Source organism: Protopterus annectens, chromosome 6.part0 (assembly GCF_019279795.1).
Source record: "Protopterus annectens isolate FY-2018-M chromosome 6.part0, PAN1.0, whole genome shotgun sequence".
Taxonomy (NCBI): Eukaryota; Metazoa; Chordata; order Ceratodontiformes; family Protopteridae; genus Protopterus; species Protopterus annectens.
This window is the reverse complement of record NC_056737.1, coordinates 321455747-321480824: the sequence shown is the minus strand read 5'-3', so window position 1 is coordinate 321480824 and position 25078 is coordinate 321455747. Positions and strand designations below refer to the sequence as shown.

General features: G+C 41.4%; 1 protein-coding gene across 1 annotated transcript in view; it reads left to right on the top strand.

Annotated features, from left to right (window-relative positions):
• Positions 1–25078, top strand: part of ZNF106 (zinc finger protein 106) — a 2006671-nt gene that overhangs the window by 1307729 nt on the left and 673864 nt on the right. The window contains exon 13 of the mRNA XM_044074076.1: positions 18109–18251. Coding sequence (XP_043930011.1) covers positions 18109–18251 — 143 coding nt within the window. The remainder of the gene's footprint in view (positions 1–18108; positions 18252–25078) is intronic.

Genomic DNA, 25078 nt, shown 5'->3' with positions numbered 1-25078 from the left:
TACTTGTCAAGTTCTAGGTAAGGAAGCAGATTTATCCCGTAAGGTATTACTCTTCTGTAGCACGGAGTTATGTATGTCTTTCCATTTCACTGTTGCAGTATACTTTACAGCAGGAATTCCCTGGCAATGGTGACCCAACATCCGGCCAGTATAAAAAGCCTTTAGGTTGATTTAAGGTATGCCGTATGTCACACACACATATGCTCCTTGCATATAGCATAGGGCATAAAGGTGACGTCCAGATGTACCGTCATCAGCATTTTGCAGCCAGTCTGAATGCCATCTTTTGCTCATTAGTCTGAACACCCTTTTCATTGCTGGTTCATCAGGCCATTTCAGATGTGTCCAGATGGAGTCTTTGCTCTTATCTTTTTTCCTTTTGTTTGTTGCTTGAGGCGATCATGTCATCCAGAAAGTGTAAATGCCAGTGCGGAAGACAGATTCCCCATAAAGGGCATCACGAGCAGTGCTTATTTTGTCTCAGTGCTTCCCATGATCATACATCGTGTTGCATTTGTCATACCTTTGTCCTAAAGACTCTCCGTAGTCATTTTTCCTCTTTGCCCACTGTACTTTAGAGAGCCAACTTCTTAAGCTTTTAGCGAAAGACGCTATGGAGGGAACTTCCCACTTTGTGGGTCAGCAGTCTGTGAAGAAAGTGGCCAGGAAGTCTAGGTCCGATTTTTCCACTGTGTCGCTTCCACTGGACCTCTCTCCTAATGAAAGCTCTGAGGATTGCCTGGCTCCTGCATTGGATTCCTCTGCCGCGACTGCTTCAGAAGCTAGCATGGATCTGGCCTCACGCACATCCCTGAAGACCTTGCAGATATCCACTTTGGATGTTCAGGGGCAACCGCAACTGGTTATTACTGAAGAGCCTAGGGGTGTTCCTCAGATTTTGGTTAGTGAGGAAGTTCCAACCATGATTATGGAATGCTGTTTGGCATCTGAGCCTTCTAATTTTTACAGGGCAGACTTCCCTTTGAAAAAGAAACAAACTAAGCATGTCTGTCCTACTCCAAAGAGCCCTCAGAGTGAATGGCAGAATTTCACTAAGGGTTTATTTTGTTTAATGCTCATATGGCTTTGAAGGGGGACCTAGGATCTAGCATTCCTCATTTAGGTAGAAATTTCTCTATTTAGCTGGAGTGCTTGTTTGGCTTGCTTGTTGTACTCTGCCTGGATATTGCTGATCTCTGTCTGCATTTTATTTGTAATTTAAGTTTTTCATTTAATGTTTGGTTACTTCTGTTTTGTGTCTTATTTTTGTATTACACTTGTTTTAAGTTTTCTGTTCTGTTGGAGTTTTAAGAGGGCTTGGCTTGGGTCCGTTAGAAAACTTAGTAAAGAATTCATTTACAAACAGTGAATAACATCAGCTCATTAGTGGGAGGAGCTGAAAAATAGCATTCTTCATTTAGCTAGAAATATCTCTATTTAGCTGGAGTGCTTGTTTGGCTTGCTTGCTGTAGTCTGCCTGAATATTGCTGATCTCTAGCTGCATTTTCCCCTCACATCCACCCAATTGTTGTATTTCTAAACTTGGTGACTTTTGATTTGCCCGCCCCGCTATAAATTTGATTTTGGACACTCCTACCAGTCCAATCTCATCAGCTCATTCTACTTAATGCAGAGGTCATTTGGAAAGCCCTGCCCCTTTAATTTTTTAACCTTGAATTATCTTCTGTTTCCTGCCTTCTAAGCCTCCTAGTTTTGGTGTTAAGCGAATGGGCTTCAGGCCAGTTTTACATGAAGAAGGTTTGTAGTCTACACTGTTGTGGCAGGAGAGGTAGCTTACATCCTTCTAAGTTGGGAATTGTTTGTTGAAGGCTTACTGTGTCTGTTCTAAAAGTGTTTTGGTTGGTTTAAGTGCTTGGGCTTCAGGCCAGTTATTTTACATTAAGAAGGTTTTTGGTTTACACTCTTGTGGGAGGAGAGAATTGCTTCTGCCCTTCTGAACTGGGAGTTGCTGGTTGAAGGCTTATTGTGCCTGCTTATTTGAACTGCCTTTTTTCTGAAATTGTTGCACTTTGTTTACTGTGGCACGGTCTAGATTCAGACCTGCTGAATCTAGTTCTGTTTGTATAACTTGAGTACAAAACATGGCTATCTTTTGTTGGAGAGGGTTCCCCTGTACCCTAGTGGCAGAAGTGTGCAGCTAGAACTCATCTGATTGCAGGTTGCTGAAACAGGCCTCAGTTTTGAGCTTTTTATCAGTTTACTCTCATTTGTCACATAAGCACCGCTTTTGCGCTGGTTTCAACTTATTTTTAGTAAAGCACCACAGAGTTTGGCATCCATTTACTGCTCTGCTGTATTTATCTGATCAATCCAAGCCATCTGCTGATTTCTGCAAAACTTAAGTAGAATTTTCTTACTGCTTATTGCACTTTTGAACTGTAATTGTACCATATCACTGTTTATTTTAACCGTTTTTTTCCCTGAAATTGTCGCACTGTTTGCTGTAGCATAGACTTGATTCAGACTTGCTGAATCTAGTACTGTTCATATAACTTGAGCACTAAACCAGGCCATCTTTTGTTGGAGAAGGTTCCCCTTCACTCTAGAGGCAGGAGTGTGCAGTTAGAACTCATCTGATTAAAGATTGATGGAACAGGGCTCAATTATGAGCTTTCTTTTCATAATTTGTTTAAATCAGTTTGCTCTTGTTTGCTACACAAGCACCATGTTTGTGCAGGTTTGCACTTTTTTACACATTGGGCACTGCCAAGCAGTGGTAGGCACCACTGGCAGACAGACACTTCTGCCTGCAGATTTTCCTTTAGTACTGTGCCGGTGCTCCATCAGTGAGTTCTCTTGGTTGTCCCTCACTGACAGGTGATGCATTCATCGGAAGTCCTGAGGTGCCAACACAGATCCTACCCACTAGCCTTTAGTATTTTTGTCCACTTCTCCTGTCCTCTACTTTAGCTGGTCCTTCCGGTCTTCTCCCTGTTTTCTGACTACATCAACTTGCCTAGCATTATGGAAGGAATGATTTCCCACAGTATCTCTAGTCAGCCTGGTCAACATGAGCATCCTGAGGCAATGTAGCAATTGCCTCATGTACACTGACAACCCAGTTCTAGTCCACACAAATTCATAATGTGAGAAATGCATCTATATCAAGACCCTAGAATTCAGGCTCTCTCTCTCACCAGTCAGTTCATCTATTACTAAGCAGGTTGTCAGCAGCACACCTCATCTCCTGCACCTACCAAACAAGCAACACACAAACCTACATATGCAGAGGTCATTACCAGAAGCTTATCTAAACATCAGAGACCTCCCAAACAAAAACACAAGCATGACTCACATAATACATCCTCTGCAGAACATAGTATGCATAATGTATCACACACCAGTGTCTCACCAGTCAGGCCACTAAGGCATAACACAAAAACAAGCATCTTGGTTATGGGCAACTCAGTTGTGAGACACACAGACGTCCCTCTCACCAGGTTGGATAAGGAAAAAGTCACAGTGAGCTGTCAGGTGCCAGGATCCACAATATCACACACCCACTCAAGTCTCTCAACAGGCACTGTTATAGTGCCTTTCTAGGCAGTGTCACAAGAACAAAGTTCCTGATGTAAAACCTGTAAAAACAACCTCAAGGTTATGCTGCTAAACACTAGGATTATAAACCAGAAACTGCACTCTCTGGAAGCAGTCCTCATCTTGGAATGTATGCAGTCACTAAGACCCGTTTTAAGGTTGTGGAGAGCACCCCAGCTATACCAGATTACATTTCCTTCCACACATTCAAACCACAAGCTGAAGGTGACAACAAAAGGAGGCGGTCATTAAAGATAAATATACCTCTAGAATGGTTAAACAGGGTGATTCCCTTGAATTACTTCAAGTGCACTTGACTGTAGGTAAGACCCCTGTTCAGGACATTACCAGTTATAGCACCCCTCCATGAATCAGGACATCCACTCAGTCTATTTGGATCTGCTTGAATCAAGATACAGCCATACACTCTGGTTTTGGGTGACTTTAATTACCCATCCGTTGATTGGGTAAATTGTACGTGTTCTAACTCACTTGTCCAAAGGTTCCTGGACTTCATTAACTCCAATGCCCTGGACCAGCTGGTTGACACACCAACACGAGGACCTATGTACCACCCCCAATGTGTGGCCATCCCTGGTGAGATCTAACAACAGATCAGTCTTGCTAGAAGTAACTGCAACACAGGATTCCCCCCATTAGCAACAGCTAGCCTAAAAATACGTCCCCAAGGCCAGTTACAACCTCTTACGTGACAGCATAAATACCTTCACAGCCCCTCCCCCCACTGATGGAGCAGACACCTGTGCTGAGTTTTACATCAATGCTTTATATGAGCACATGTACAATTGTATTGACTCTGCCATACCTGATAGAACCAAATTAAGATCTTCAAGGAAAAATAAACCTGCCTGGTGGATAGCTGCCATTAATAGTCTGTACAATAAGAGAAAGAAATTGCTACCTAAGGTTAGGAAGGAGCAGTCTCAAAACTGGAAACACTCCCTCCTCGACTTAAACAAACAAGACTCCTACTGAAGTCCTCCACAGCTAACTATGAATCCAAATTAGCATCTATAACTAAGGATAACCACAAGGCATTCTTCATTTACATCTGTAACCTTTAAGGTAAGGGCCAGATTTGCACTGAACTCATACTTAATGGTACTACATATACAGAACCTGTGGATATAGCAAACCTGCTGGCTGACAGGTTCAGTAAAAACTTCGCTCCCCTGTCCCTGCCACATATACCCCAAAGCATTCCTAGCACCTGTCCCCCACTTAGTATCGCCAATGAGTAGGTCTTAAAAACACCCTTTTCAAGGCCAAAAGCACAGCCTCTGTAGTACCAGACAGCATCCCAGGCTGTGTTGCACATGGGTTAAAAACGGTATTAGCATCACTACTAGGCATGCTTTTCCAAAACAGCTTAAGCACTGGCTTCATCCCAGCGAAATGGAAAACAGCTGCTGTCATCCCTTTGCACAAAGATGGTGCATCCACGGACCGCAGGAACTATAGTCCCATTAACCTGACCAGCCTTTTCTGCAAGGTTATGGAACAAATCATCATGGACCTTATTAACAATGATATAGGAAATCTACAGATGCTCAACCCCCACCTAGTTTGGCTTTTGCAAGGGGAAATAGTGTCTGTTAAACTTGGTGAACTACTACTAGACAGTCACCAGAGCCCTAGACAAGGGCAAATCTGTGCATATGGCTTAGCTAGATTTAGCCAAGGGCTTTGACACGATCCCTCACTCAGACATCATTGACAAACTCCCCCAACTGAGTGTCAACCCATATATTGTAAGGTGGGTTGCAAACTGGCTCACTGGTAGACCTCATGTGGTCAAAATAGGGGACTGTACCTCCTCCAACAGACCCATAACCAGTGGTATTCCACAGGGATTGGTAATGGGGACGCCTGCTGTTCAGAATCTACTTCTCCAAAGTACAAGCTAAAACTAAAGGACATTGGCTGACAAAGTTTGCTGATGACTGCAAACTGGGAGTGATAATTGAAACCCCTAGCAGTGTCAGCATCCTTCAAAGAAGGTCTTTTGCAGACTAGTGACTGGTGCCAAAATCATGGTCATAAACTTAAATAAAAAAAAAAATGCATTATCATCCCCTTTAGCAAGGGTGATGTTACTGCAGGCTACCACATCAATAGCAATACCCTAAGTACACAGTCCGTGGTAAGAGTTTGGGGTACACAGGTCGACGGCAACCTTAACTTCAGTCACTATGTCTCCACAGTGGTAAGAAGGGTATTTTATATTACTCATCTCATAAGTAAGGGCATTGCCTCCAGAAAAAAGTGGTTATAAACTCCCTGTACTCTTCCCTCATCAAGCCAATAATAGAATACAATGCTTCCTTTATTATGTTCTTTTCCAAACAGCTGTAGCAATTGGAGAGACCACAAAGGTTTCTCAGAATTAAAATTCAGGGTCTTCAGGATCTGTCTTATGTGGACAGACTGAAATCATTGTCACATTCCTCTGTGTCATACAGACTGCTCAGAGGCAACCTGCGCCTTGCATATAGAGCAATGTTTGACCCAGCTTTAATGGAACTGCTGCACATTCACAAGTCAAATGGCACACGGGTTGCTTCCTCAAGGACCTTCACCTGGTGTGTAACATCATCAAAACTTGCTGGAGAAGACTGATCTGTCTCACAGAGGTTGCCCCACCTTTGGAACAAGCTTCCTATTCATATTAAAAGCCCCTCTGCCCTATTTAAGCATAATTTGTATGATTGGATGGGTAACTGGAAATTCACCTTGGGGTTTCCACCTGTGTCCCTCTTGGACAAGGACAGTAGGTGCTCATTTTAGTGTCTCCTTGAACCAGACACCCTCGGCAACACAGGTTGACCTTGGCTAGGCTTGTAAGGGCCCTGGGGCCATTAGCATAGTAACTCTCCTATAATCCTATGAAACCCCCTCAAGGAGTTTGTTCGTGCTCCACCCTGGTCCTTTACTTCTCTTAAAAGCCCAGGGAAAAAAATTCCTCTGAGGAAGAAGTGGATTCTGATAGGGAATTCCTTGCTTATTTATCCCAAATACCTTCTCCTCCTTTGGACTGTGGTTTTGAGGAGCAGGAGTCCACTAGTCCTGACGCTCCCTTTGAAGAAATTTCTTTTGAGGCACTGTTTCCAGGATGATGGATTTTTTTACGTGGGATTCTGCCTATGTTTCTAAAGTGCAGAAGTGGTATTATAGGCTTTTACAAATGGACTCTGCCAGATCTTCTGCTGTCCCTCCTGTTTTGGCTGCCTTGTTAGTTGCCTACTGCATCTCAGCCCCCTGTCCCCAAAAAAACTGATAGGTTTTATAGGGTGCCTGAGGATTGCAAATTTCTATATAGATGTCCTTCAGCCGACCAATCTGGTGTTTGTGGCATCTGACACGCCATCTCAATTACTGCCTTTTGCAAAGATTCTTCCTTCTGATAAGGACAGTAGGACTATGGAAAGGCTAGGGAAGAAGGTTTTATACCCCTGCTACATTGGTTTTTAGGGCCGTCAGTTCTCAAACCCATGTGTCCAGATGTATTTTGGCTGTTCTGTCTCAGCCGTGTTAGGTTAATGTCTGACCTTCCGGATTCTGAAGGGAAGACTTCAGCTGTCTCCCTGAGGACCTCTTCTCTGGTGGCTCACTATTCTATTAAGTGCAGTTATGATGCAGCAGATGCTTCTTCCAGAGCTGCTGGTTTTGGTTCTGTGATGAGATATTTCTGGCTTTGGCTTCAAACTTTGACTGATGATATTACCACTAAGTTAATGGATGCTCCTCTGGATAACAAACACTTATTTGCTGCAATTGCTGATGATTTGTTTGTCTCTTCAGGATAAGGGCAAGGGTTTAAAGTAATTTAAACGTGTTTTCTTTGACATTTAGGCACAGGAGAAACAATTGCCCTAGTAAGCTAGTTTTTGTTTGTAGGGAATCTTGCCGTCATGTCAAGGGTAAAAAGGAGGGAGGGAAGGGCTCCTCCTGTTAAAGCTACCCAAACTCCTATGACACAGAAATCTCCTTTTCCTGACAAACCAGGTGCTGTCTGACTGTCCTGTTCTCAGCCACATTCCTCTTTGTCTTTCCCTAGCCCTTCCAGTTTGGTTAAAGATTACTCAGGATTCCTGGGTTCTGTCCTTATCTGCCTAGGGTATTTCATGGTCTTGAAATCTGTCTCCTCTTATATAGGCATTCCTCAGTCCCCTCAGCAACAGTGGGCTTTCTTTCAAGGGGTGCTTCAGGATCTTTTGACTCTGGGAACTATTCCAGTTTCCCAAAAAGGGAAAGAATTTTAATCCAGAATGTTTTGGTTCCCAGGAAAGAGGGCACTTAGACCCATTTGGGACCTCTCTTACTTAAACACCTTTCTGAAGTTCTCTTCCTTTCAGATGATGTCCCTTCAGACTTGTTCCTTCAGCTGTTTCCTCAAACTTTTCTGGTGTCTTTGGACCTCAAACATGCTTATCTTCACATTCCTATTCATCCCTTTTTCTGGAAGTTTTTATGTTTCTCTGTTGCTAACTGTCATTTTCAGTTCTCTACTTTGCCCTTTGGCCTTTCTGTTGCCCCAAGGGTATTCAACATATGCCTTGCTCCTGTGATTGATCTTTGCAGGCTAAGGGGGATACAAGTCTTTCCATACTTATACAATCTCCTGTTTCAGGCATCCTCTCTGGTTCTGCTACATAGTCTTTACTTTGCCATTTTTCCTCCTGCAAAGCCTGAGGTTCACTGTAAATTTCCAAACGTCCTTTCTGACTCATTCACAGGATCATGTATTTCTGGGGGTACACGATCCATACTGTTTCAATGCTGACATTCCTGTCTCCTCCCAAGACCTTAACTCTCATTTTTCTCTCAGTCCCTGCTTTCTCTTGCTTTAATTACAGCTAGGGAATATCTGAGAGCTCTAGGTTTTATGGCCTCCAGCATTCCTATGCTCCCTTTTGCCAAACTCCACAAGAAAACTTTGCTGGTCTCACTGGTTTCTGAAGTCAGTTTGGCTTCAGCATTCTCATCCCCTGCACTTCTTAGTTCCTATTATTCCATGTCTCAAGCTGGAATTTCACTGGTGGTTTCAACAGCTGACTGTCAATTCAGGGCTTCCCCTTTCAAACCTCTCTTCCCTGTTAGGAGCTGTTCACAGGCTCTTCAGATGTGGGATGGGGAGCATCCTTTGGCTGTCTAAAGCTGCAGGGTCCTTGGTTGCCTCAACAAAGGGAAGAACACATCATTATCAAAGAGATGAGAGTAGTTCTGCTGGCTCTTCAAACATTTCACTCTCTCTTTTCTCCAGGACCTCTCAAAATGTTTACAGACAGTACCACAGTGATGTGGTATGTTATGAAGCAAGAGATGTTACTTCTGCTGGTTGGCTCTTCTAGTGTGGGAAGTAGCTATCCAGTAATATGCAAGTCTTCAGGCAGTTTATATTCTTTCACGTCAGAAAATTGTGGCAGACTCTCCTAGCAGGTCCATAACACAATAACAAGTGGATGCTTTACGGGGATGTGTTTCTGCATATTGTTCAGCAGTTGGGTACCCCTCAAGTGGATGTTTTTGCTTTCTCTCTGAATAGATAACTTCCTCTTTTTGTGCTAGATACCCAGGTCTTGTAGTCTGGAAACTGGGTGCCTTCTCTCTACTTCCTGGAAGGGGATATTTCTTTATGCTTTTCCTCCCTTTCCCCTTATTCCAAAAGTCCTGTTCAAAATGCAACAGGATGCTCCAAAAATCTTTTTGGTAACTCCCTTTTGGCTCAGACAACATTGGTTCCCTCTTCTGCATTTAGCCAAGGGCAGTCATCACAAGTTACCTCACAGTGTAGCCTACTCACACAAGAAAGGGATCTCTCATCCATCCTCACCTGTTCACTCTACAGCTGACAATGTGGATAATAGGATTTTGATTACATACAAACACTTTTTTTTTTTTGAGGACATGCTTAGGGTCCTGCTGGAGGCCAGGAGGCCCACAACTAGGAAATCCTACTTATCCAAAAGGGAGAGGTTTTCAGTTTGTTGCCTTTCTTGTAAGCTGGATCCACTTTCTGTGGATGTTCGTTTGGTTTTATCCTGTCTGTGTGAATTGCTCAATGCTGGGTTGTCTTATTCTTCTTTTAAGGCCCACTTATCAGATATCTCTGTCTGTCTTTATCACCTCCTTTAGCTTCTAGATTTGAGGCTAAACAGTTTCTTAAAGGCATTCGTCATATTAGACCTCACAGGAAGCCTGTCCCTCCTCCCTGGGATCTTGCTTTTGTTTTAGAAATATTGACCTAGGCTTCTTTTTAGCCTGCAGCTTTAGCTTCCTTAGCACATTGTTCTTGGAAGGCAGACTGGTGTCTGAGCTACAAGCCCTTATGCCTTCCCCCTTTTTTTAGTGTTCCATAAGGACAGGGTGTCCTTTCATACTAATCTTTCTTTTATGCCAAAAGGGTGAATTTGTTGTCTCTTAATCTATTAATTTACCCACTTTTTTCCCTTCTCTGCAGTCTGCTAGTAAGAAGGTGCTGCTGGCTGAGAGAATAAGTTAATCCTCAAAGGGCTCCTTAAGGCCCCTTTCGAGGAAGCCCTTCTCCAAGGCCGACTAGTCTCCTGTGGCCTCTGGTTCTAAGTCCTCTCGATCGGTGCCATTATTCCCTTTGGCACTGCTGTTAAGAAGCACAAATATGCCTCTAAAGGTTCCTCCTAGGAACCGAAATGCAAGGTTTCAGAACTGTCAGAATGGTCAAATTCTCCAGCACCGTAAAGTTCTTCAGTTCCTTCTGCTTTTGTTACATCTTCAGTTCAGAGCCTTAGTTCCATGGTTCTGATCATTTCTACAGCTCCGACTTTGGTGCTGTCTGTTTCATCCTTGGTGCAACAGATGGCACCGAAGTAAACTATAATTTTGGTACCCAGGTCTACTTACTTGCCTTCATTAGAGCCCTTCCTTTGACAATTGCCCAGTCCGTTCCTAGAGAGACCGGAGTCTCCTTCAGCCCTTTCAATGTGCTCCACTAGAAGTCTTTCAGAACTGGATGATGTTAGGTTGGTTGACCAGATCTTGGCAGCCCTGGGCCTTTCCCCTGCTGTTCAGCCCACTCTCCAGGAGCAACTGTTTATTTCTCCCTACTACACCCAGTTACTGTCCTCCTTTAACCTCATTGCAGGTTTTAGACCCTTTGGCTCTGACCACCCAAGCTCCTATGACTTCAGCGCCAACTGTACCTTTGCCATCGATGCTGGGTCTGGCTCTGGCCCCCTCGGTGCCATTGGCACTGTCAGGTCCCCAGGAGCGTGTCTTTGCTACTGAGCACTGATGTTTTGTGTCAATTCAGAGCATTTCTACAGACGGTCTGTATCCCTTACAGCGGTGGTGGACCAATCCACAGTTCTGGTCTGCCAGATGGGGCTTTCAGGGGAGGGGGTGACCCAGTTCCGAGTTTGTCGGTCTCTGTTCCGGGCTCCCATCCATCCTCAAAGGGTCCTGCCTTTCAGGCTATGGAAAGGGCTTTGGCCACTGCTTCTTTTCTTGTGGCTCCTTGGTTATCGGAGTCTCCCCTTGAGGCCCCAGGCTCTTCAGTTCAGGCACCAACCTTTACTCGCGGGCAGTTTGCATCACAGTCACAAGACTTACCTTCTAAGGTACCCCCTCTACCGAGTCCTCCTCAGATGTTCCCACTAAGGAGCCCCCTCGGAAGAGGTCCTGCAAAAGGAAACACATCGATTCTTGAGAAAAATGCATCACAGAGGACACAGATTTCAGTGAAAGGGAAGGTTCCCCATGATCACCCCTGGAAGATGTCTTCTTCATAGACATTCTAAGGATCCTGAACCAGAGGGATGGTTGGAAGCCTAAAGACCTATCCTCAGAGGAATCTGTGTAATTGTATGCCTTTGGTGCACACCCATCTACCTCCTGGGCAACGCCACCCACTGACAGTTTAATTAAGCTATTTGCTCAGCGGGCTTGGAAGGCTCCAGATACTGTAGAACCAGTCCCCCAGAGACCTGATAAGATACTTACTTCTCCAGAGGAACAACCCTACTGAGCTAAGGACTTGTAGATGCCATGGTGGTAGTGACCGCCACTAAAAAAAGAACTTGCTGAGGAAAGTTCTACTCTACACCCCCGAACCGAGAGTCCAGGCCAATGGACAGATTTGGGAAGTGGGTCTATGTGTCATCAACCTTTTCCATCAGGTCCTTGAACAACTTGGCACATTTTTCTAGTCTCCAAAGGGATCTGCTCAAGGAGCTGTCAGATACCATGGCAGGAGCTGTGGCTGTGAGGGTGTTCAGGAAAAGGTAGCCTCCCAACTAGCTAACCTGGAGTCCCTATCGAACTCGTCCATGAGGCTTATTGAACATGCAGGTGAAGGTGCGACCAGGTCAGCAGCTTCAGGCTTTGCAATACAGAGACACACTTGGATGCACCTGTGTGAGTTTGCGAAACCATTCAAATCTTCCTTTGTCACTACCCCCTTTGATGGGTCCTTCTTATTTGGTCCCAAAGTTAAGGAAACTCTGTCCAGTTGTGAGAAGGATGGAAAGACCTTGTCTGCTGTGGGCATATGATTTTCCACTCCTCAACAATCCTATTCCAGGAATCAAAGGAGCAGTAAAATGTGGTTCAAGAAATCCCAGAAGCCTTTCCAAGACACAAGTGGCTCGGACTCCAATTGGACAGATGGGGGAGTTACAGTGGAAGATGCCATCCCAGAGGCAGGAGTGGTCTGCAAAATCAAGGTTCCAGAGATTCTTTCTCTGGTCAACCTTATCAGCCCTCCTGAAGGGAGGCTCGATTGCTTACTTCTGGAGGCAGTCAGGGGAAAGATTTTTCTTGCACCCAAACGTCTGGTGACGCATAACCACCGATACTGGGTGCTAAGGATAATTACCAGAGGTTATCTAATTCCATTCACCCTTTATCCAAGAACCCCTGCAAGATTCCACCCAGTCAGATAGTTCAAGCAGGAATAGAAATACAGAAGCTGCTAGAAAAAGAGAGTCATCCAAGAAGTCACACCAGACCATTTAGGATCAGGTTTTTACTCTAGATTCATTTTAGTGCCAAATAAAACAGGAGACTGGAGACCAATTTTGGATTTCAGTATTCTAAACAAGTTTGTCCAGCAAGCAAAATTTCAGATGGTCACGGTTCAATCTGTTCTCTCTTTCTTAGAGAAAGATGATTGTATGTGCTCTATCGGCTTTCAAGATATGTATTGCCACACAAAAGTGGACAAATGCTCGAGAAAGTTTCTCCACTTCTGAATAGTAGCCAGTCATTTCCAGTTCAGGGTTGCCCTTTGATCTCACCACAGCCCCCAGGATATGCACCAAATGCATGGCAGCAGTCACAGCTCATTTGAGGCTGCATGGATTCCGAGTGTTTCCTTACCTAGACGATTGGCTCCTCTGCGCTCCCTCCAGGTGTCTACTGCAACAGACTAAGGACTTCATACTGGACCTCTGCTGCCAATTGGACATAGCAGTAAATGCTGCAAAATGCCAGTTAACTCCCACCCAAGAAATGTAATTCATCAGAGCTTGTCTGAACACTTCATCTTGCATTGTGTCACTTCCCCTTCACAGATTGCATTAGATACAGATGCAAGTTCATCCTCTACTGTGCTCAAACAAAATACCTGCTCATCTGATTCTACAAGCCCTGGGCTCCATGGCAGCTGCATCACGTTAGTTCCAGTAGAACGATTTCACATGAGAAAAGCAATGGTCAATTCTGTCTCATCCCATGGACCATTTAATTTTCATTTCCAGCTGATGCAAGAATGATCTGACCTGGTGGATGCATTCGAATGAGATTCTTTGAGGTCGATCCTTTGTCTTCCTCCAGCCAAAGGCTATAGTGACTATGGATGCTTCCCAGATGGAGTGGGGGGGGGACATTATATAGGGAAGACGGTCCAAGGCACTTGGTCTCCTTCCGAAGCCAACCTGCATATCAATATACTGGAGCTAAGGGGAGTGTTTCTGGTGTTGAAAGTGTTTCGTTCTGCCTTACGTCTAGGGATGATACCTATCCAATCAGACAATATGTCAGTAGTCTGGTACATCAACAAACAGGGGGAACCAAGTCCTACCCACTGTGTCGAGAACCCCTTCGAGTGTGGAAATGGGCTATATCTTCCAATTGCTTTCTCATAGCAATGCACATCCCGGGGGCTTCTAACGTAATTCCAGAGTGGTCTCTGAACTCCAGAGTAGCGAAGGAGATCTTTCTTCGTTGGGCGCAGCCTTGCTGCGACCTATTTGCCTCACCCCTGCACAAGTGCAGAAGCTATTTTGCCCTGATTCCCCCACAGGGGAAGTCACCCAGAGACGCTCTTCTACACAGTTGGCCCCCGGGTCTACTCTACGCCTTTCCCCAGGTTCCTCTGATCCTGTTATTTCTCAAGAAAGCATCTTGGGTGAGAAGCAAAGTGATCCTCAAGGCTCCATATTGGCCTCGACAGATATGGTTTCCCCTCCTTTGGCCTCACCTGCTTTGCTGCCCATGGATTCTGGGCCCAGTTCCGGATCTCCTGTCCCATCCCCAGGGACTAGTACATCCCAATCTTCAGACTCTTAAGCTGACAACTTGGTTCCTCCACTTCCGTTAGTTGCCAGGCATAACACTGTACCTTTTCCCGTGCGGCATATTTTGTTGGCATCTCATAAACAATCCCACCAGGACTCTGTACCTGAGCAAATGGAAGAGATTTTCTATTTGGGCCTCTGACAGTGGATTAGACCTTTTTTCAGTGCCAGTAGAGAACATTTTGGAATTTATAGCTGCTATCTTTAATAAAGGAGCCTCTGCTTCTACAGTCAGTCATTTTGGCACCGATCTCGAATTTTCATATCAAATTTTTGTTTCATCTTTGATGTTTTAAGACTTTTGTCATTATGGTAAGATCTTACACAACTATATTTTTTAATGCTAGGTGTGGGCAGACTGTATCTGAGATAACTCCCTCCTTGCAGGGGGTTATTGGTAAGGGGAGGAGCCTGAGCACTGTGGCCAAAGTCGGATCTGAGATGGATCCGATTACTCATCCTTTGAGGAAGGATTGAATCAGGCAAGACAGAGCGTGTCGTTATGGTAAGTACATAACTTTCATTTTTGCTCATATCAGGCTTAAAGTGTATCCATATCTTCCTATATGTGGCTGATTCTTTGATTCAGGCTCCTTTGCTAAGAGGAACTGACCAAAGTCCAAACTGTACCACAGCCTACATAACAAGCCTAGGTATCTGTGTCTAATTCCAATAATCAGGCCTATCTCTTTCCAACAAAAGACCTTCCTGTATGCAGCATAGGACTCAGCAAAGTGTGACACCTTTCCATTGGAGAAGTCTGCTCTCCTGATTTCCAGGTACAGTGATAGCCATGGAGATAGTAAGGCCTGTGAGGTACATGTTGGTCTTATTCATTATGTTTGCCCTGACAAACTTCTGTATAAGACAAGTTTAGTAGTGGCTCAAAAGTCTTTGGTAATGGCAGCAATTCCCAACATTTGTAGACAAAAGGCTGACCAGTATCCTGGCCATGCAAAATGCATTCAGTTGGTGAGAGCAAGTAATCTGTATTACCAAAGGATGTCCTTAGTTCCTTGACAGGGGGCATAAACCTATTAATAGATGTATCAGATCTGGTTTGGGAGACGTGCTTACATCCTGAATTCCTCAAGGTTCACAAGAGGTGGGCCTACAGGGAGAAAATCGAGCATATCAGCATGAAATAAGTGCTTGCTAGGAGCTGTTCTCTTCAAGACTTGTAGTGCATGGATGCAAGGGGTCCCCAAAGTAAACAAAAACCAAACCACAGTCATGTGGTACATAAGATGCCCTTTATGTAGAACATAAGGGGCACATATTTATCAGCTGTTCAGGTTGGCTATTTTGTCATGGAGCTTAACACTCCAAAAAAAATCTCCAGCTCTGGTCTTTTACATCTGTCAGAGGAGAATGTCTTGACAGATCACCTGACCATGTCTCTTACTCTATTGCAGTGAATATATGCTGAATCCTCAAATTGCTTCATACTGTTACATGTCTTTAAAGGGATTTAAAGTTGAATATCTGTATCCCCACTAAATTACTAACAGAAATTCTACACAAGCTTGGGTAATAAATGTATCTTTTAGTGCATTTAAGGAGGCAGTAATGTATGCTTTCCTTCATGTTCCACTTCGCTCCATGATAGTGGTGAAAGCATGAGAATTCATGACACATCTGATCCTTATAGTCCCACTTCTGGTTGACTAAGGCAACCCTTCTCCATAGTACTTCAAATGATAAAACGGGAATCTGTCATTCTGCCGTTGTCCTGCACCCTGCTGACCCAGCACAAGGGCACATTTAACCATCTTAAGCTGACTGCTTGGAGGCATGGTTCTTGATTATCCACGGAGTCTATTACTTGGATTCATAGCAATTCTGCAAATGGAATTATAGAGAATCAGTAAAGGAAGTAAAAAAAAAAAGTTGGCACTGTAGATATGCACTTCAGCAGAAATTCAGAAAAAAGTCAGTGTTGAAGGGGAACTAGTCCCTGTCTTGCATCTGAATATACTAAATCCAGGTTCACACAAACTTGAGGATAATACAGAATTTCTTTTCCCCACAGTTCTGCTCTACTGCTATTAACATAGACTATTCTGTGATTAAAATATGAATTAAGTCTCATTTCAGTGGTCTTGTTAGAGTTGTAGCCATAGTGATCAAACTTGTGTATCTTCTTGTTAGCCACTTGATGTAGAAACCTTCTTATAGGCAGAACATTAGCCCAAAGCCAGAAAGTCTTATTTTTTGCAAATGAAAAGAGTTTATCTTACTACTTTGCACAAATTATACCAGAAAAAGCTTCAGTGCAACATGTCCTTAGCTCTGTTATTGCTTTGACTGGCACATTCCTCTGCAAATGTGCTTCTGTTGGCCAATTCAGCCTGTTTATCCATGTTATTTTAACTGCATGTTTTTGTGGTTAGCCTATGTCTAAAATGGGAGTGCTTCACCATAGACTTTATTGGAAACTAGTTATCTTCCCCAATAGGACCTTGACATTAAAACAGTAACATGACCTCCTTTTGATTCAGAAACTGTATTGTAATGTTTTCATCTTGGAAAAAAACATTTTATTCGTGGTAGTCCCATCTTCATGCAGAACCTGTGAGCTGCAAGCACTTGTAACCATAGAAATACTTTGTTTTATAATTTATAAGGCATTGTGTCTCTCTAAGGGCTTAATGCTGTGTTTAATCTTTGCTAATTGTTTTTCATTCATCTGCTGTGTTCTCTGTTTTCTCTTTATTTGGTATGCTTTTTATCAAGTTGTTAATGGTGCTTTGTTATAAAACAGTACAATAAAGCAGAAATTGAAGTTCATGACAATAAGTGTCTATAGTAGCTCTAAACTAGACTGTCCATCTACCAGTGTTCTTTTCCAAGCCACAGAACAAAAAGGAGATGCTGTTAAATTTGCTGTTTTTGCATGGATATCTCTGATGATATCCAGAACTAAATACTTCAGGAACCCAGAGCAACATTTTGTGTCCTCCAGAGTAGGGACATGAGGTGAACCAGAGTTAGAAAACAAACCTTCTCCAAGTGACCATCCAGTTGTATGTTATGGTGTTGTGTACATGTGTCTCTTTCTGTGTATGTGTATGTTTGTCTCTATAGGTGTGTATTTACATTTGTTAACCAGGATTGTGTGTGTTCACATGCTTAGGTACTTGAGTTAACCAAAATGTCCACCCCATTTTTAAGGCAGTCATTTTAGTGCAGCTTCTGCAAAGTTGTTACTGCAAGGACTAGTCAGTGCACATTACCCTGGGGCAACCACTGCTTCTGTTGCAGCAGTCTTCTGCAGAAGTACATCAACTCAGAGGAGCTGCTTTGACCTCCATTCAAACCTTTTCCAAGCATTGCAATCTAGATAGATGTCCTCTCTAGGAGAAAAGCAGATTTTGATGCTGTAGTTCTGCATAGTTGTTGACTCTCCCAACATATGTTTGTGGCCAAAGTAGCTATTGCTGTAGTACTCTTCCATTTTTTGATGAATAACTGAGTGAACATAGTACATTTACGTGATAAACTCATTGTCTTCTTTCCAAAACACTCCTTTAAGATTTGGCATATGACCATATTTTATATCAGATTCTTGGTGTAGTATCATTCAGTTGGAGGGTCTGTTTAGGCTGGCATGAACAGATACCTCTAGTAGTTGTGCATACCTTTATACACACAAGCACACAACTACTGAAGATGCTGTGAGCTGCATTCTTCTTTTTACTCAGCATACTGCTAACGGCTGTGGTCTTTGGAGGAGATCTGTCTGCCCTGGGAATGTCCAAAGATGTGGTTGTTTCCCCATCTGTCCTGACTGGTACTGCAGCTGTGATAGTTATATTTGACTGTGTACTACTTTATTAGTTGTATCACATAATTGTACTTTGTATCAGTGTTTGTTGTGCTTGTTGGAGACATTATTGGTTTACAAAAGGTGTTGCATGTAGATGCTGAAAAATGTTGAACAAATAAAAATACTAATCATTTTTTCCACATGTAGAAGTATCATCTGAACCAGAAGAGGATGAAATTACAGAGGGGCCTTTCTTGGGACATCAGGCAGCAGTCAATTTTATGCAGATATTTAATGGGCTTTTATACACTTGCTCTGCTGACAAAACCGTCCGTGTCTTCAGCCTGAGTGTAAGTAGCAGCCACTGTGCGAGTTCTTGTTGATACTGAATGGTTCAGTTAAAGTGGTGTTTCTGTGAAAAAAAAATGCTGAAACATATTTAGATGTCCTTCTATTCCCATGTTGCAATATTCTGCATATGTGTTTGCTCCTCTAGTCTTGCATACGTACGACCAGTGTCCAAAAGTTTTCAGTCCCTCCAAGGTGCGTGAGTCGTCTGATGTGGCCGAGAGTACATGAGCAGTAAAGGTGACGTCGCTACACACCAACCCTCAGAACTTATCAGCCGCCAGTCGTACGCCAGGTCTTTCTGCTACCGCTGATGAATTCATTTCATAAGATAAGTTCCCTGTTGGGGACCTTTTCAGTCCTTCTAAAAATTAGTATTGCTTGTTCATGTCATCCAGATAGGGTAAGTGACAGTGCGTCTGCTACAGCCCTCATAAGGATGCCCACGATAAGTGCCTTTTCTGTTTGGGACAGTCTCACGACCAATGTAACCAAAAAACAAGGAAGACGAGGTCCAGCCGACAGAAGTTTATTCACAACGTACAATACACCATACCATTGACCTAGGTTTCGTCCGAATGCTCAGACTTCTTCAGAATGCCATGATACTGTTATGAACCACTTAAATAGACAGTACAATCAATCAATGAATTAATTGACAATTCAATTAAGATTCAATTAAAACACTTAAAATATAACCAATACTATCAGACATTTAACTACCTTACAATATATATTATTAATATTATACAATAAAAATAAAAAAATGAATTGCATTGTTTAAATAGAAAACACACATCTATAAATTAAATAATTTTAAGTAAAAAATATGTATATAATATAATTTAAATAAAAATGTGTGTATATAGATGTATATATATACACGTATATCTTAAATATTGAAACATAAGTGTTATTAAAAGTGCATAACATCACATAAAATTTAAATCTATGTGTAAATACTATTACTTGATACCTGTAATGTTCCTTAACTTGAGTATAGGCTTGACAGTACTATACTCATTTAATCCAGGATAATTGTGTGCATTTAATCTAAGCTGCCATTTTAATTCACAAATATTCAAATGTGTATCCGTAATCCTACCTTGTTGATCTACCTTTATCTGTTTCAATATACAGGATTTAAAACTATGATCAGAATTGTCAACCAAATGCCTGCCAAGAGCATTGGTGGTTTTAAGATGTCTAACATCCAACAAGTGCTCCCTTATCCTTTCCGTAAAATGCCTACTTGTTTTTCCTACATAAAAGGTGTTACATTCTTGACATAAAGCAAGATAAACCACATTTTTGGTGTAACAATCAAAATAACCCAAAATAGAAATATAACAATGATTGATCACGAGGCTGTTACCAGTAGAAAAAATATAGGGACACGTGGAACACCTTCCACATTTAAAATTGCCTATTGGTCTATTACATGTAAGCCCCCTTCCCCATACATTAATTTCAAACATATCTTTAAATGATAAATCTTTCTTGTATACATAACTCAATTTACTGTTAAATTGGGGGGGCCAGATCCTTATCCAACTTCAAAATACCCCAATTCCTGTTGACTATTTTCCTAATCTCATCAGAATCACCATTGTATGTTGAAATAAACAATAAGGATGACTTTGTCAGAAAGGTTGACCTTACCAAAAAATTACCTACGGGATTATTTGAATTGTTGTCAAATTTTAGGATAGCTTGGAACACACCTATTTCCCTTTTATGTGTTATTTCCTGAAACAAATCCATACATAATTTTTCAGGATACCCTCTATTCAGAAATAATGAAATCATAAAATTCAACTCATCCACGAATTCTCTATCGTCACTAACCATCCTGGCAGCCCTAACCATTTGGCCCTTCACAATGGCCTTTTTCTGATGGCTAGGGTGCCAACTGTTATAATGAAGATAGGAATTCGAAAAAGTTGGTTTTCTGTGTACATTGGATTTGATTAAACCACTTACCCTATCATAAGTTAACCTAATGTCCAAATAAGTGGTGGTCTCAAAGTTTATCTCGTATGAATCTCAAAAACCATACTGTACTGTTGATGTGTTTAATAAAGGCTTCTAATATATTCACATCACCTTCCCAAATGATGAAAATATCATCCAAAAAGCGTGAATACATTCTAATATGCTTGTAAAACTCACTGGTGAAAATATAATGTTCCTCCCAATATGCCAAAATGTAATTGGCATAAATAGGGGCACAAGCAGCCCCCATTGCCACCCCCAGTTTGTTGCTTAAAGTAATGTCCTTCAAAAAATAAATAATTATTTTTCAAAACAACTTCCATTAGTTTGACAAGAACATTAATTCTATCCTGCTCATACAAACCAGTTTCCAACAATTGTTCTCCAACCACATTAAACCTGTCTCGTGCGGTACGACAGTAAATAAATTACATACATCTATGGTTAGGAAACAATAATCATCTTTAAACTTAAATGCCTTCAATCTTTCCAAAAAATTCCAAGAGTCCTTAGTGATATGGGGAAAACTACTTATACCCGTTTTTAAGTGGTGATCCAAAAATTGACTTATGAAACATACTTTGCTTCTTTTACCATCAACAATAGGTCTGAACTGCACATTATTCAATCCTTTGTGTATTTTAGGTGTACCGAAAATACCACTAACCACAGGATAAGCATTCACCATATAATTATACTCAATTTCAGATACCTCCCCCTGATATAACATGTCCTCCAAACAGAGATCAATATTTCTATATGCTATATTAATCTCGTTTAAACTTACTTCAGTGTAAGTATCCTCCAAAAGCATTGACATCATAAGACTAATGTAGTCACAATTATCTACGTTCACCACACCATTACCCTTATCGGGCTTCATAATTCGAATATTCCCCATTTGACTCAAATTTTCCATTAATAAATACTCATCCTCTGTCATGTTACAGTATGTTTTTTGCTTTTGCCTTTTAAAATACTGCCTTATATCAAATTCACACAATTTTTCAAACATGGCCACCATAAAATTCAAAGGCGGGTTAAAAACGCTAGGTTTAGCCAACTTCTGATTATTACCCATATCATTACAATTGTCAGTGTGCTCAAACAAAACCTTAAGATTCATTTTTCTCGTAAATAATTTCAAATCAATAAGTGAATCAACAAGGTTTCCCCTCCTACAAGGAACAAAATTAAATCCCTTCGAAAAGAAATTAACATATTCAGCACCTAAAATAACACTAGAATAATTATATAATTTAAAATCACCCATACTGTTTACTGTTACAGTGGGGCTGCTCAAAACCACATGACTAAAAGAACCTGCCGTATCACAATTTAAGACACCATAACCAAACATGTTGCTACCACTGGTGTGCTGCATACCATCCACATTCATTTCCTCGTCGGTGTGTGTCAAAAACTGCAAAAGGCACGCCACTACTTTCCTGTTTGTTAAAGTTGTGTCCTAATGTTTTAGTTATCACCCCACTACCGGTTCCATCTACAACATCATCCCCATCTATAAAACAACAAGGTGGTGAATGCATCGTCATAGAAGCACCGATACAAGTATTTGGTGCCATACCAACATCTTCCTCTAAAATATTATATATACTTAAATTAAGCAATGCATTATCGTTAAACACTTCACTTGTATATGTTGGAGCATAAACATTTTCTTCACAATTAAATCCAGTGTTAGCAGAAACATCCGGGCTAAAATGGTGCTCACCATTGCAAACGCAATCTTCCCTAATACAGTTTTCCAATTGCTCAAATGTCACCTCAGGTATACTCATTTCATTATTAATGAAGGAATTTGAGACAGAAAAATTGTCAGTATGCGTCAAGTCTTTAAAACTGAAATGCGATGATGTACTACACAATAATACATCAGATTGAGTATCTGTTCCAATTTTAATCCGGCCAAAAGTACGTTCTGTAATCTCAGTTAATTTTAGACCCTTATCGGTTGAAAAGGTTAAATCATCACTTACAAAACAGTCCCGTGAAGAACTGCTGCCTACTTTCGCGGTCTCCACCCGCCTCTCTGAACACGGCTGGTGCCATGAAATCCCTTTGGGTCTGCCCCCATCCGAGCAGTTTCGTCTCCCTCGTATAGATGGTCTCTGTTCCGGATCCTCTCCGAAACACCTCACACCCTCCTCTAAAGGGCTCCTGCTACCAAAGTTGAAATTATTATAACTTTCGTGCTCCGCGGGCGAAATGACGTCATCCGTTTCCACGTTGTGAATACATACATCCCTATTGATGTTACCATGCCGACTAGGCAATTTCTTGGACTTCGGATATACGCTCCCAGTTTGATATATCTTAGTATCCCTTTGTATCTTCTTTAGTTTCTTATTATAGATAACATCACAACTGTGTTCTACATCATGCACAATATTAATGTAATTTGTATAATATTGGTCAAATAAAAGATCCTTGCTAATGTTCTCGTTTATGGACTCAAGTTCATCTAGCAAGGCTTCAATTTTAACCTTATTGTATTTAATTATAATCACCATTATGTTCAAACCAGTTTTGTTAAACAGTTCATGCAACTCTTTAATCATGTTGTCATTACCATCACACCCATTCGGGTATCTCCATACACGTAACCTTTCGGCACCGTACCAAGCTCTATGTTTTTGTTCAGGTAACTGTTTTCAAGCTGTGTTCTTTTAAGCTTGAATAATCTGGTTTCAAACATTTTTAATGATTCATTCATAGATTTACCTTGTTTGTTTTTTGTCAGGTTCCCAACATTACAGTCACCATCAAAGGTAAAAAGATTAGCTTTCCAATGCTCACTGTTAAAGGCATTGGGCTGATTGTCCGCAGCATTAGGGCACATATTAGGTAGTTGCCCTTTAAGTGTACCAGCTGTGTTGCTGGAATCAAGTCCAATTACAATCGATGGTTTAGGAGTAGCTTGGGTAAGTGGCAACCCCAAACTCCCCATAACTGGAGTAACAAATGCTGTAGGTTCTCGGTCCATTAATGTTTTAATTAGAGCCGAATGCTCTTGTAATTGTTCATTGATCCGCTGCAATAAACAACCAACGTCAGCCGGGGAACCCTCGCTCTCCATGGACAAACAATGTAACCAAAAGTAGTGCATACACAACCAATGTAACCAAAAAACAAGGAAGATGAGGTCCAGCCGACAGAAGTTTATTCACAACGTACAATACACCATACCATTGACCTAGATTTCGTCCGAATGCTCAGACTTCTTCAGAATGCCATGATACTGTTACGAACCACTTAAATAGACAGTACAATCAATCAATGATTTAATTAACAATTCAATTAAGATTCAATTAAAACACTTAAAATATAACCAATACTATCAGACATTTAACTACCTTACAATATATATTATTATTAACATTATACAATAAAAATAAAAAAATGAATTGCATTGTTTAAATAGAAAACACACATCTATAAATTAAATAATTTTAAGTAAAAAATATGTATATAATATAATTTAAATAAAAATGTGTGTATATAGATGTATATATATGTACACGTATATCTTAAATATTGAAACATAAGTGTTATTAAAAGTGCATAACATCACATAAAATTTAAATCTATGTGTAAATACTATTACTTGATACCTGTAATGTTCCTTAACTTGAGTATAGGCTTGACAGTACTATACTCATTTAATCCAGGATAATTGTGTGCATTTAATCTAAGCTGCCATTTTAATTCACAAATATCCAAATGTGTATCCGTAATCCTACCTTGTTGATCTACCTTTATCTGTTTCAATATACAGAATTTAAAACTATAATCAGAATGGTCAACCAAATGCCTGGCAAGAGCATTGGTGGTTTTAAGATGTCTAACATCCAACAAGTGCTCCCTTATCCTTTCTGTAAAATGCCTACTTGTTTTTCCTACATAAAAGGCATTACATTCTTGACATAAAGCAAGATAAACCACATTTTTGGTGTAACAATCAAAATGACCCAAAATAGAAATGTAACAATGATTGATCACGAGGCTGTTACCAGTAGAAAAAATGTAGGGACACGTGGAGCACATTCCACATTTAAAATTGCCTATTGGTCTATTACATATAAGCCCCCTTCCCCATACATTCATTTCAAACATATCTTTAAATGATAAATCTTTCTTGTATACATAACTCAATTTACTGTTAAATTGGGGGGCCAGATCCTTATCCAACTTCAAAATACCCCAGTTCCTGTTGACTATTTTCCTAATCTCATCAGAATCACCATTGTATGTTGAAATGAACAATAAGGATGACTTTGTCATAAAGGTTGACCTTACCAAAAAATTACCTACGGGATTATTCGAATTGTTTTCAAATTTGGAAACCCCCAGCCCATCTGCTCTTCCTGCTATCCTGCCTGCCTTTTTAGATGCCTTCTCTTCAGCATCTCTGAACCCTGACTCCCAACCTCCTCCTCACACAGACCAGACAGGCTTTGAAAAGTGCCTGACACTGCTAAGCATCTGATTAAGTGCCCACCTGCTGATCCTGCCACTATATCGATCTCTACAGACAAAGCCTCCAAACTCCTATCTACTACCACCATTCTCCCTGCTGACAAAGACAGCAAGACCATGGAAAGGTTGGGCAAAAAGATATGTACTTCGGCTACCTTACCCTTCAGAGCCACAAACTTCCAGACTCACATGGCCAGGTATGCCTTGTCCCCCTTTGAATCTGCCACCAAACACCTGGCAGATATTCAAGACTCCCCTGCCAAAGCATCATTGTCCTCTCTCTTGGCACTTTCTTCCCAGATCACCAGACACTCTATCAAGTGTAGTTACGATG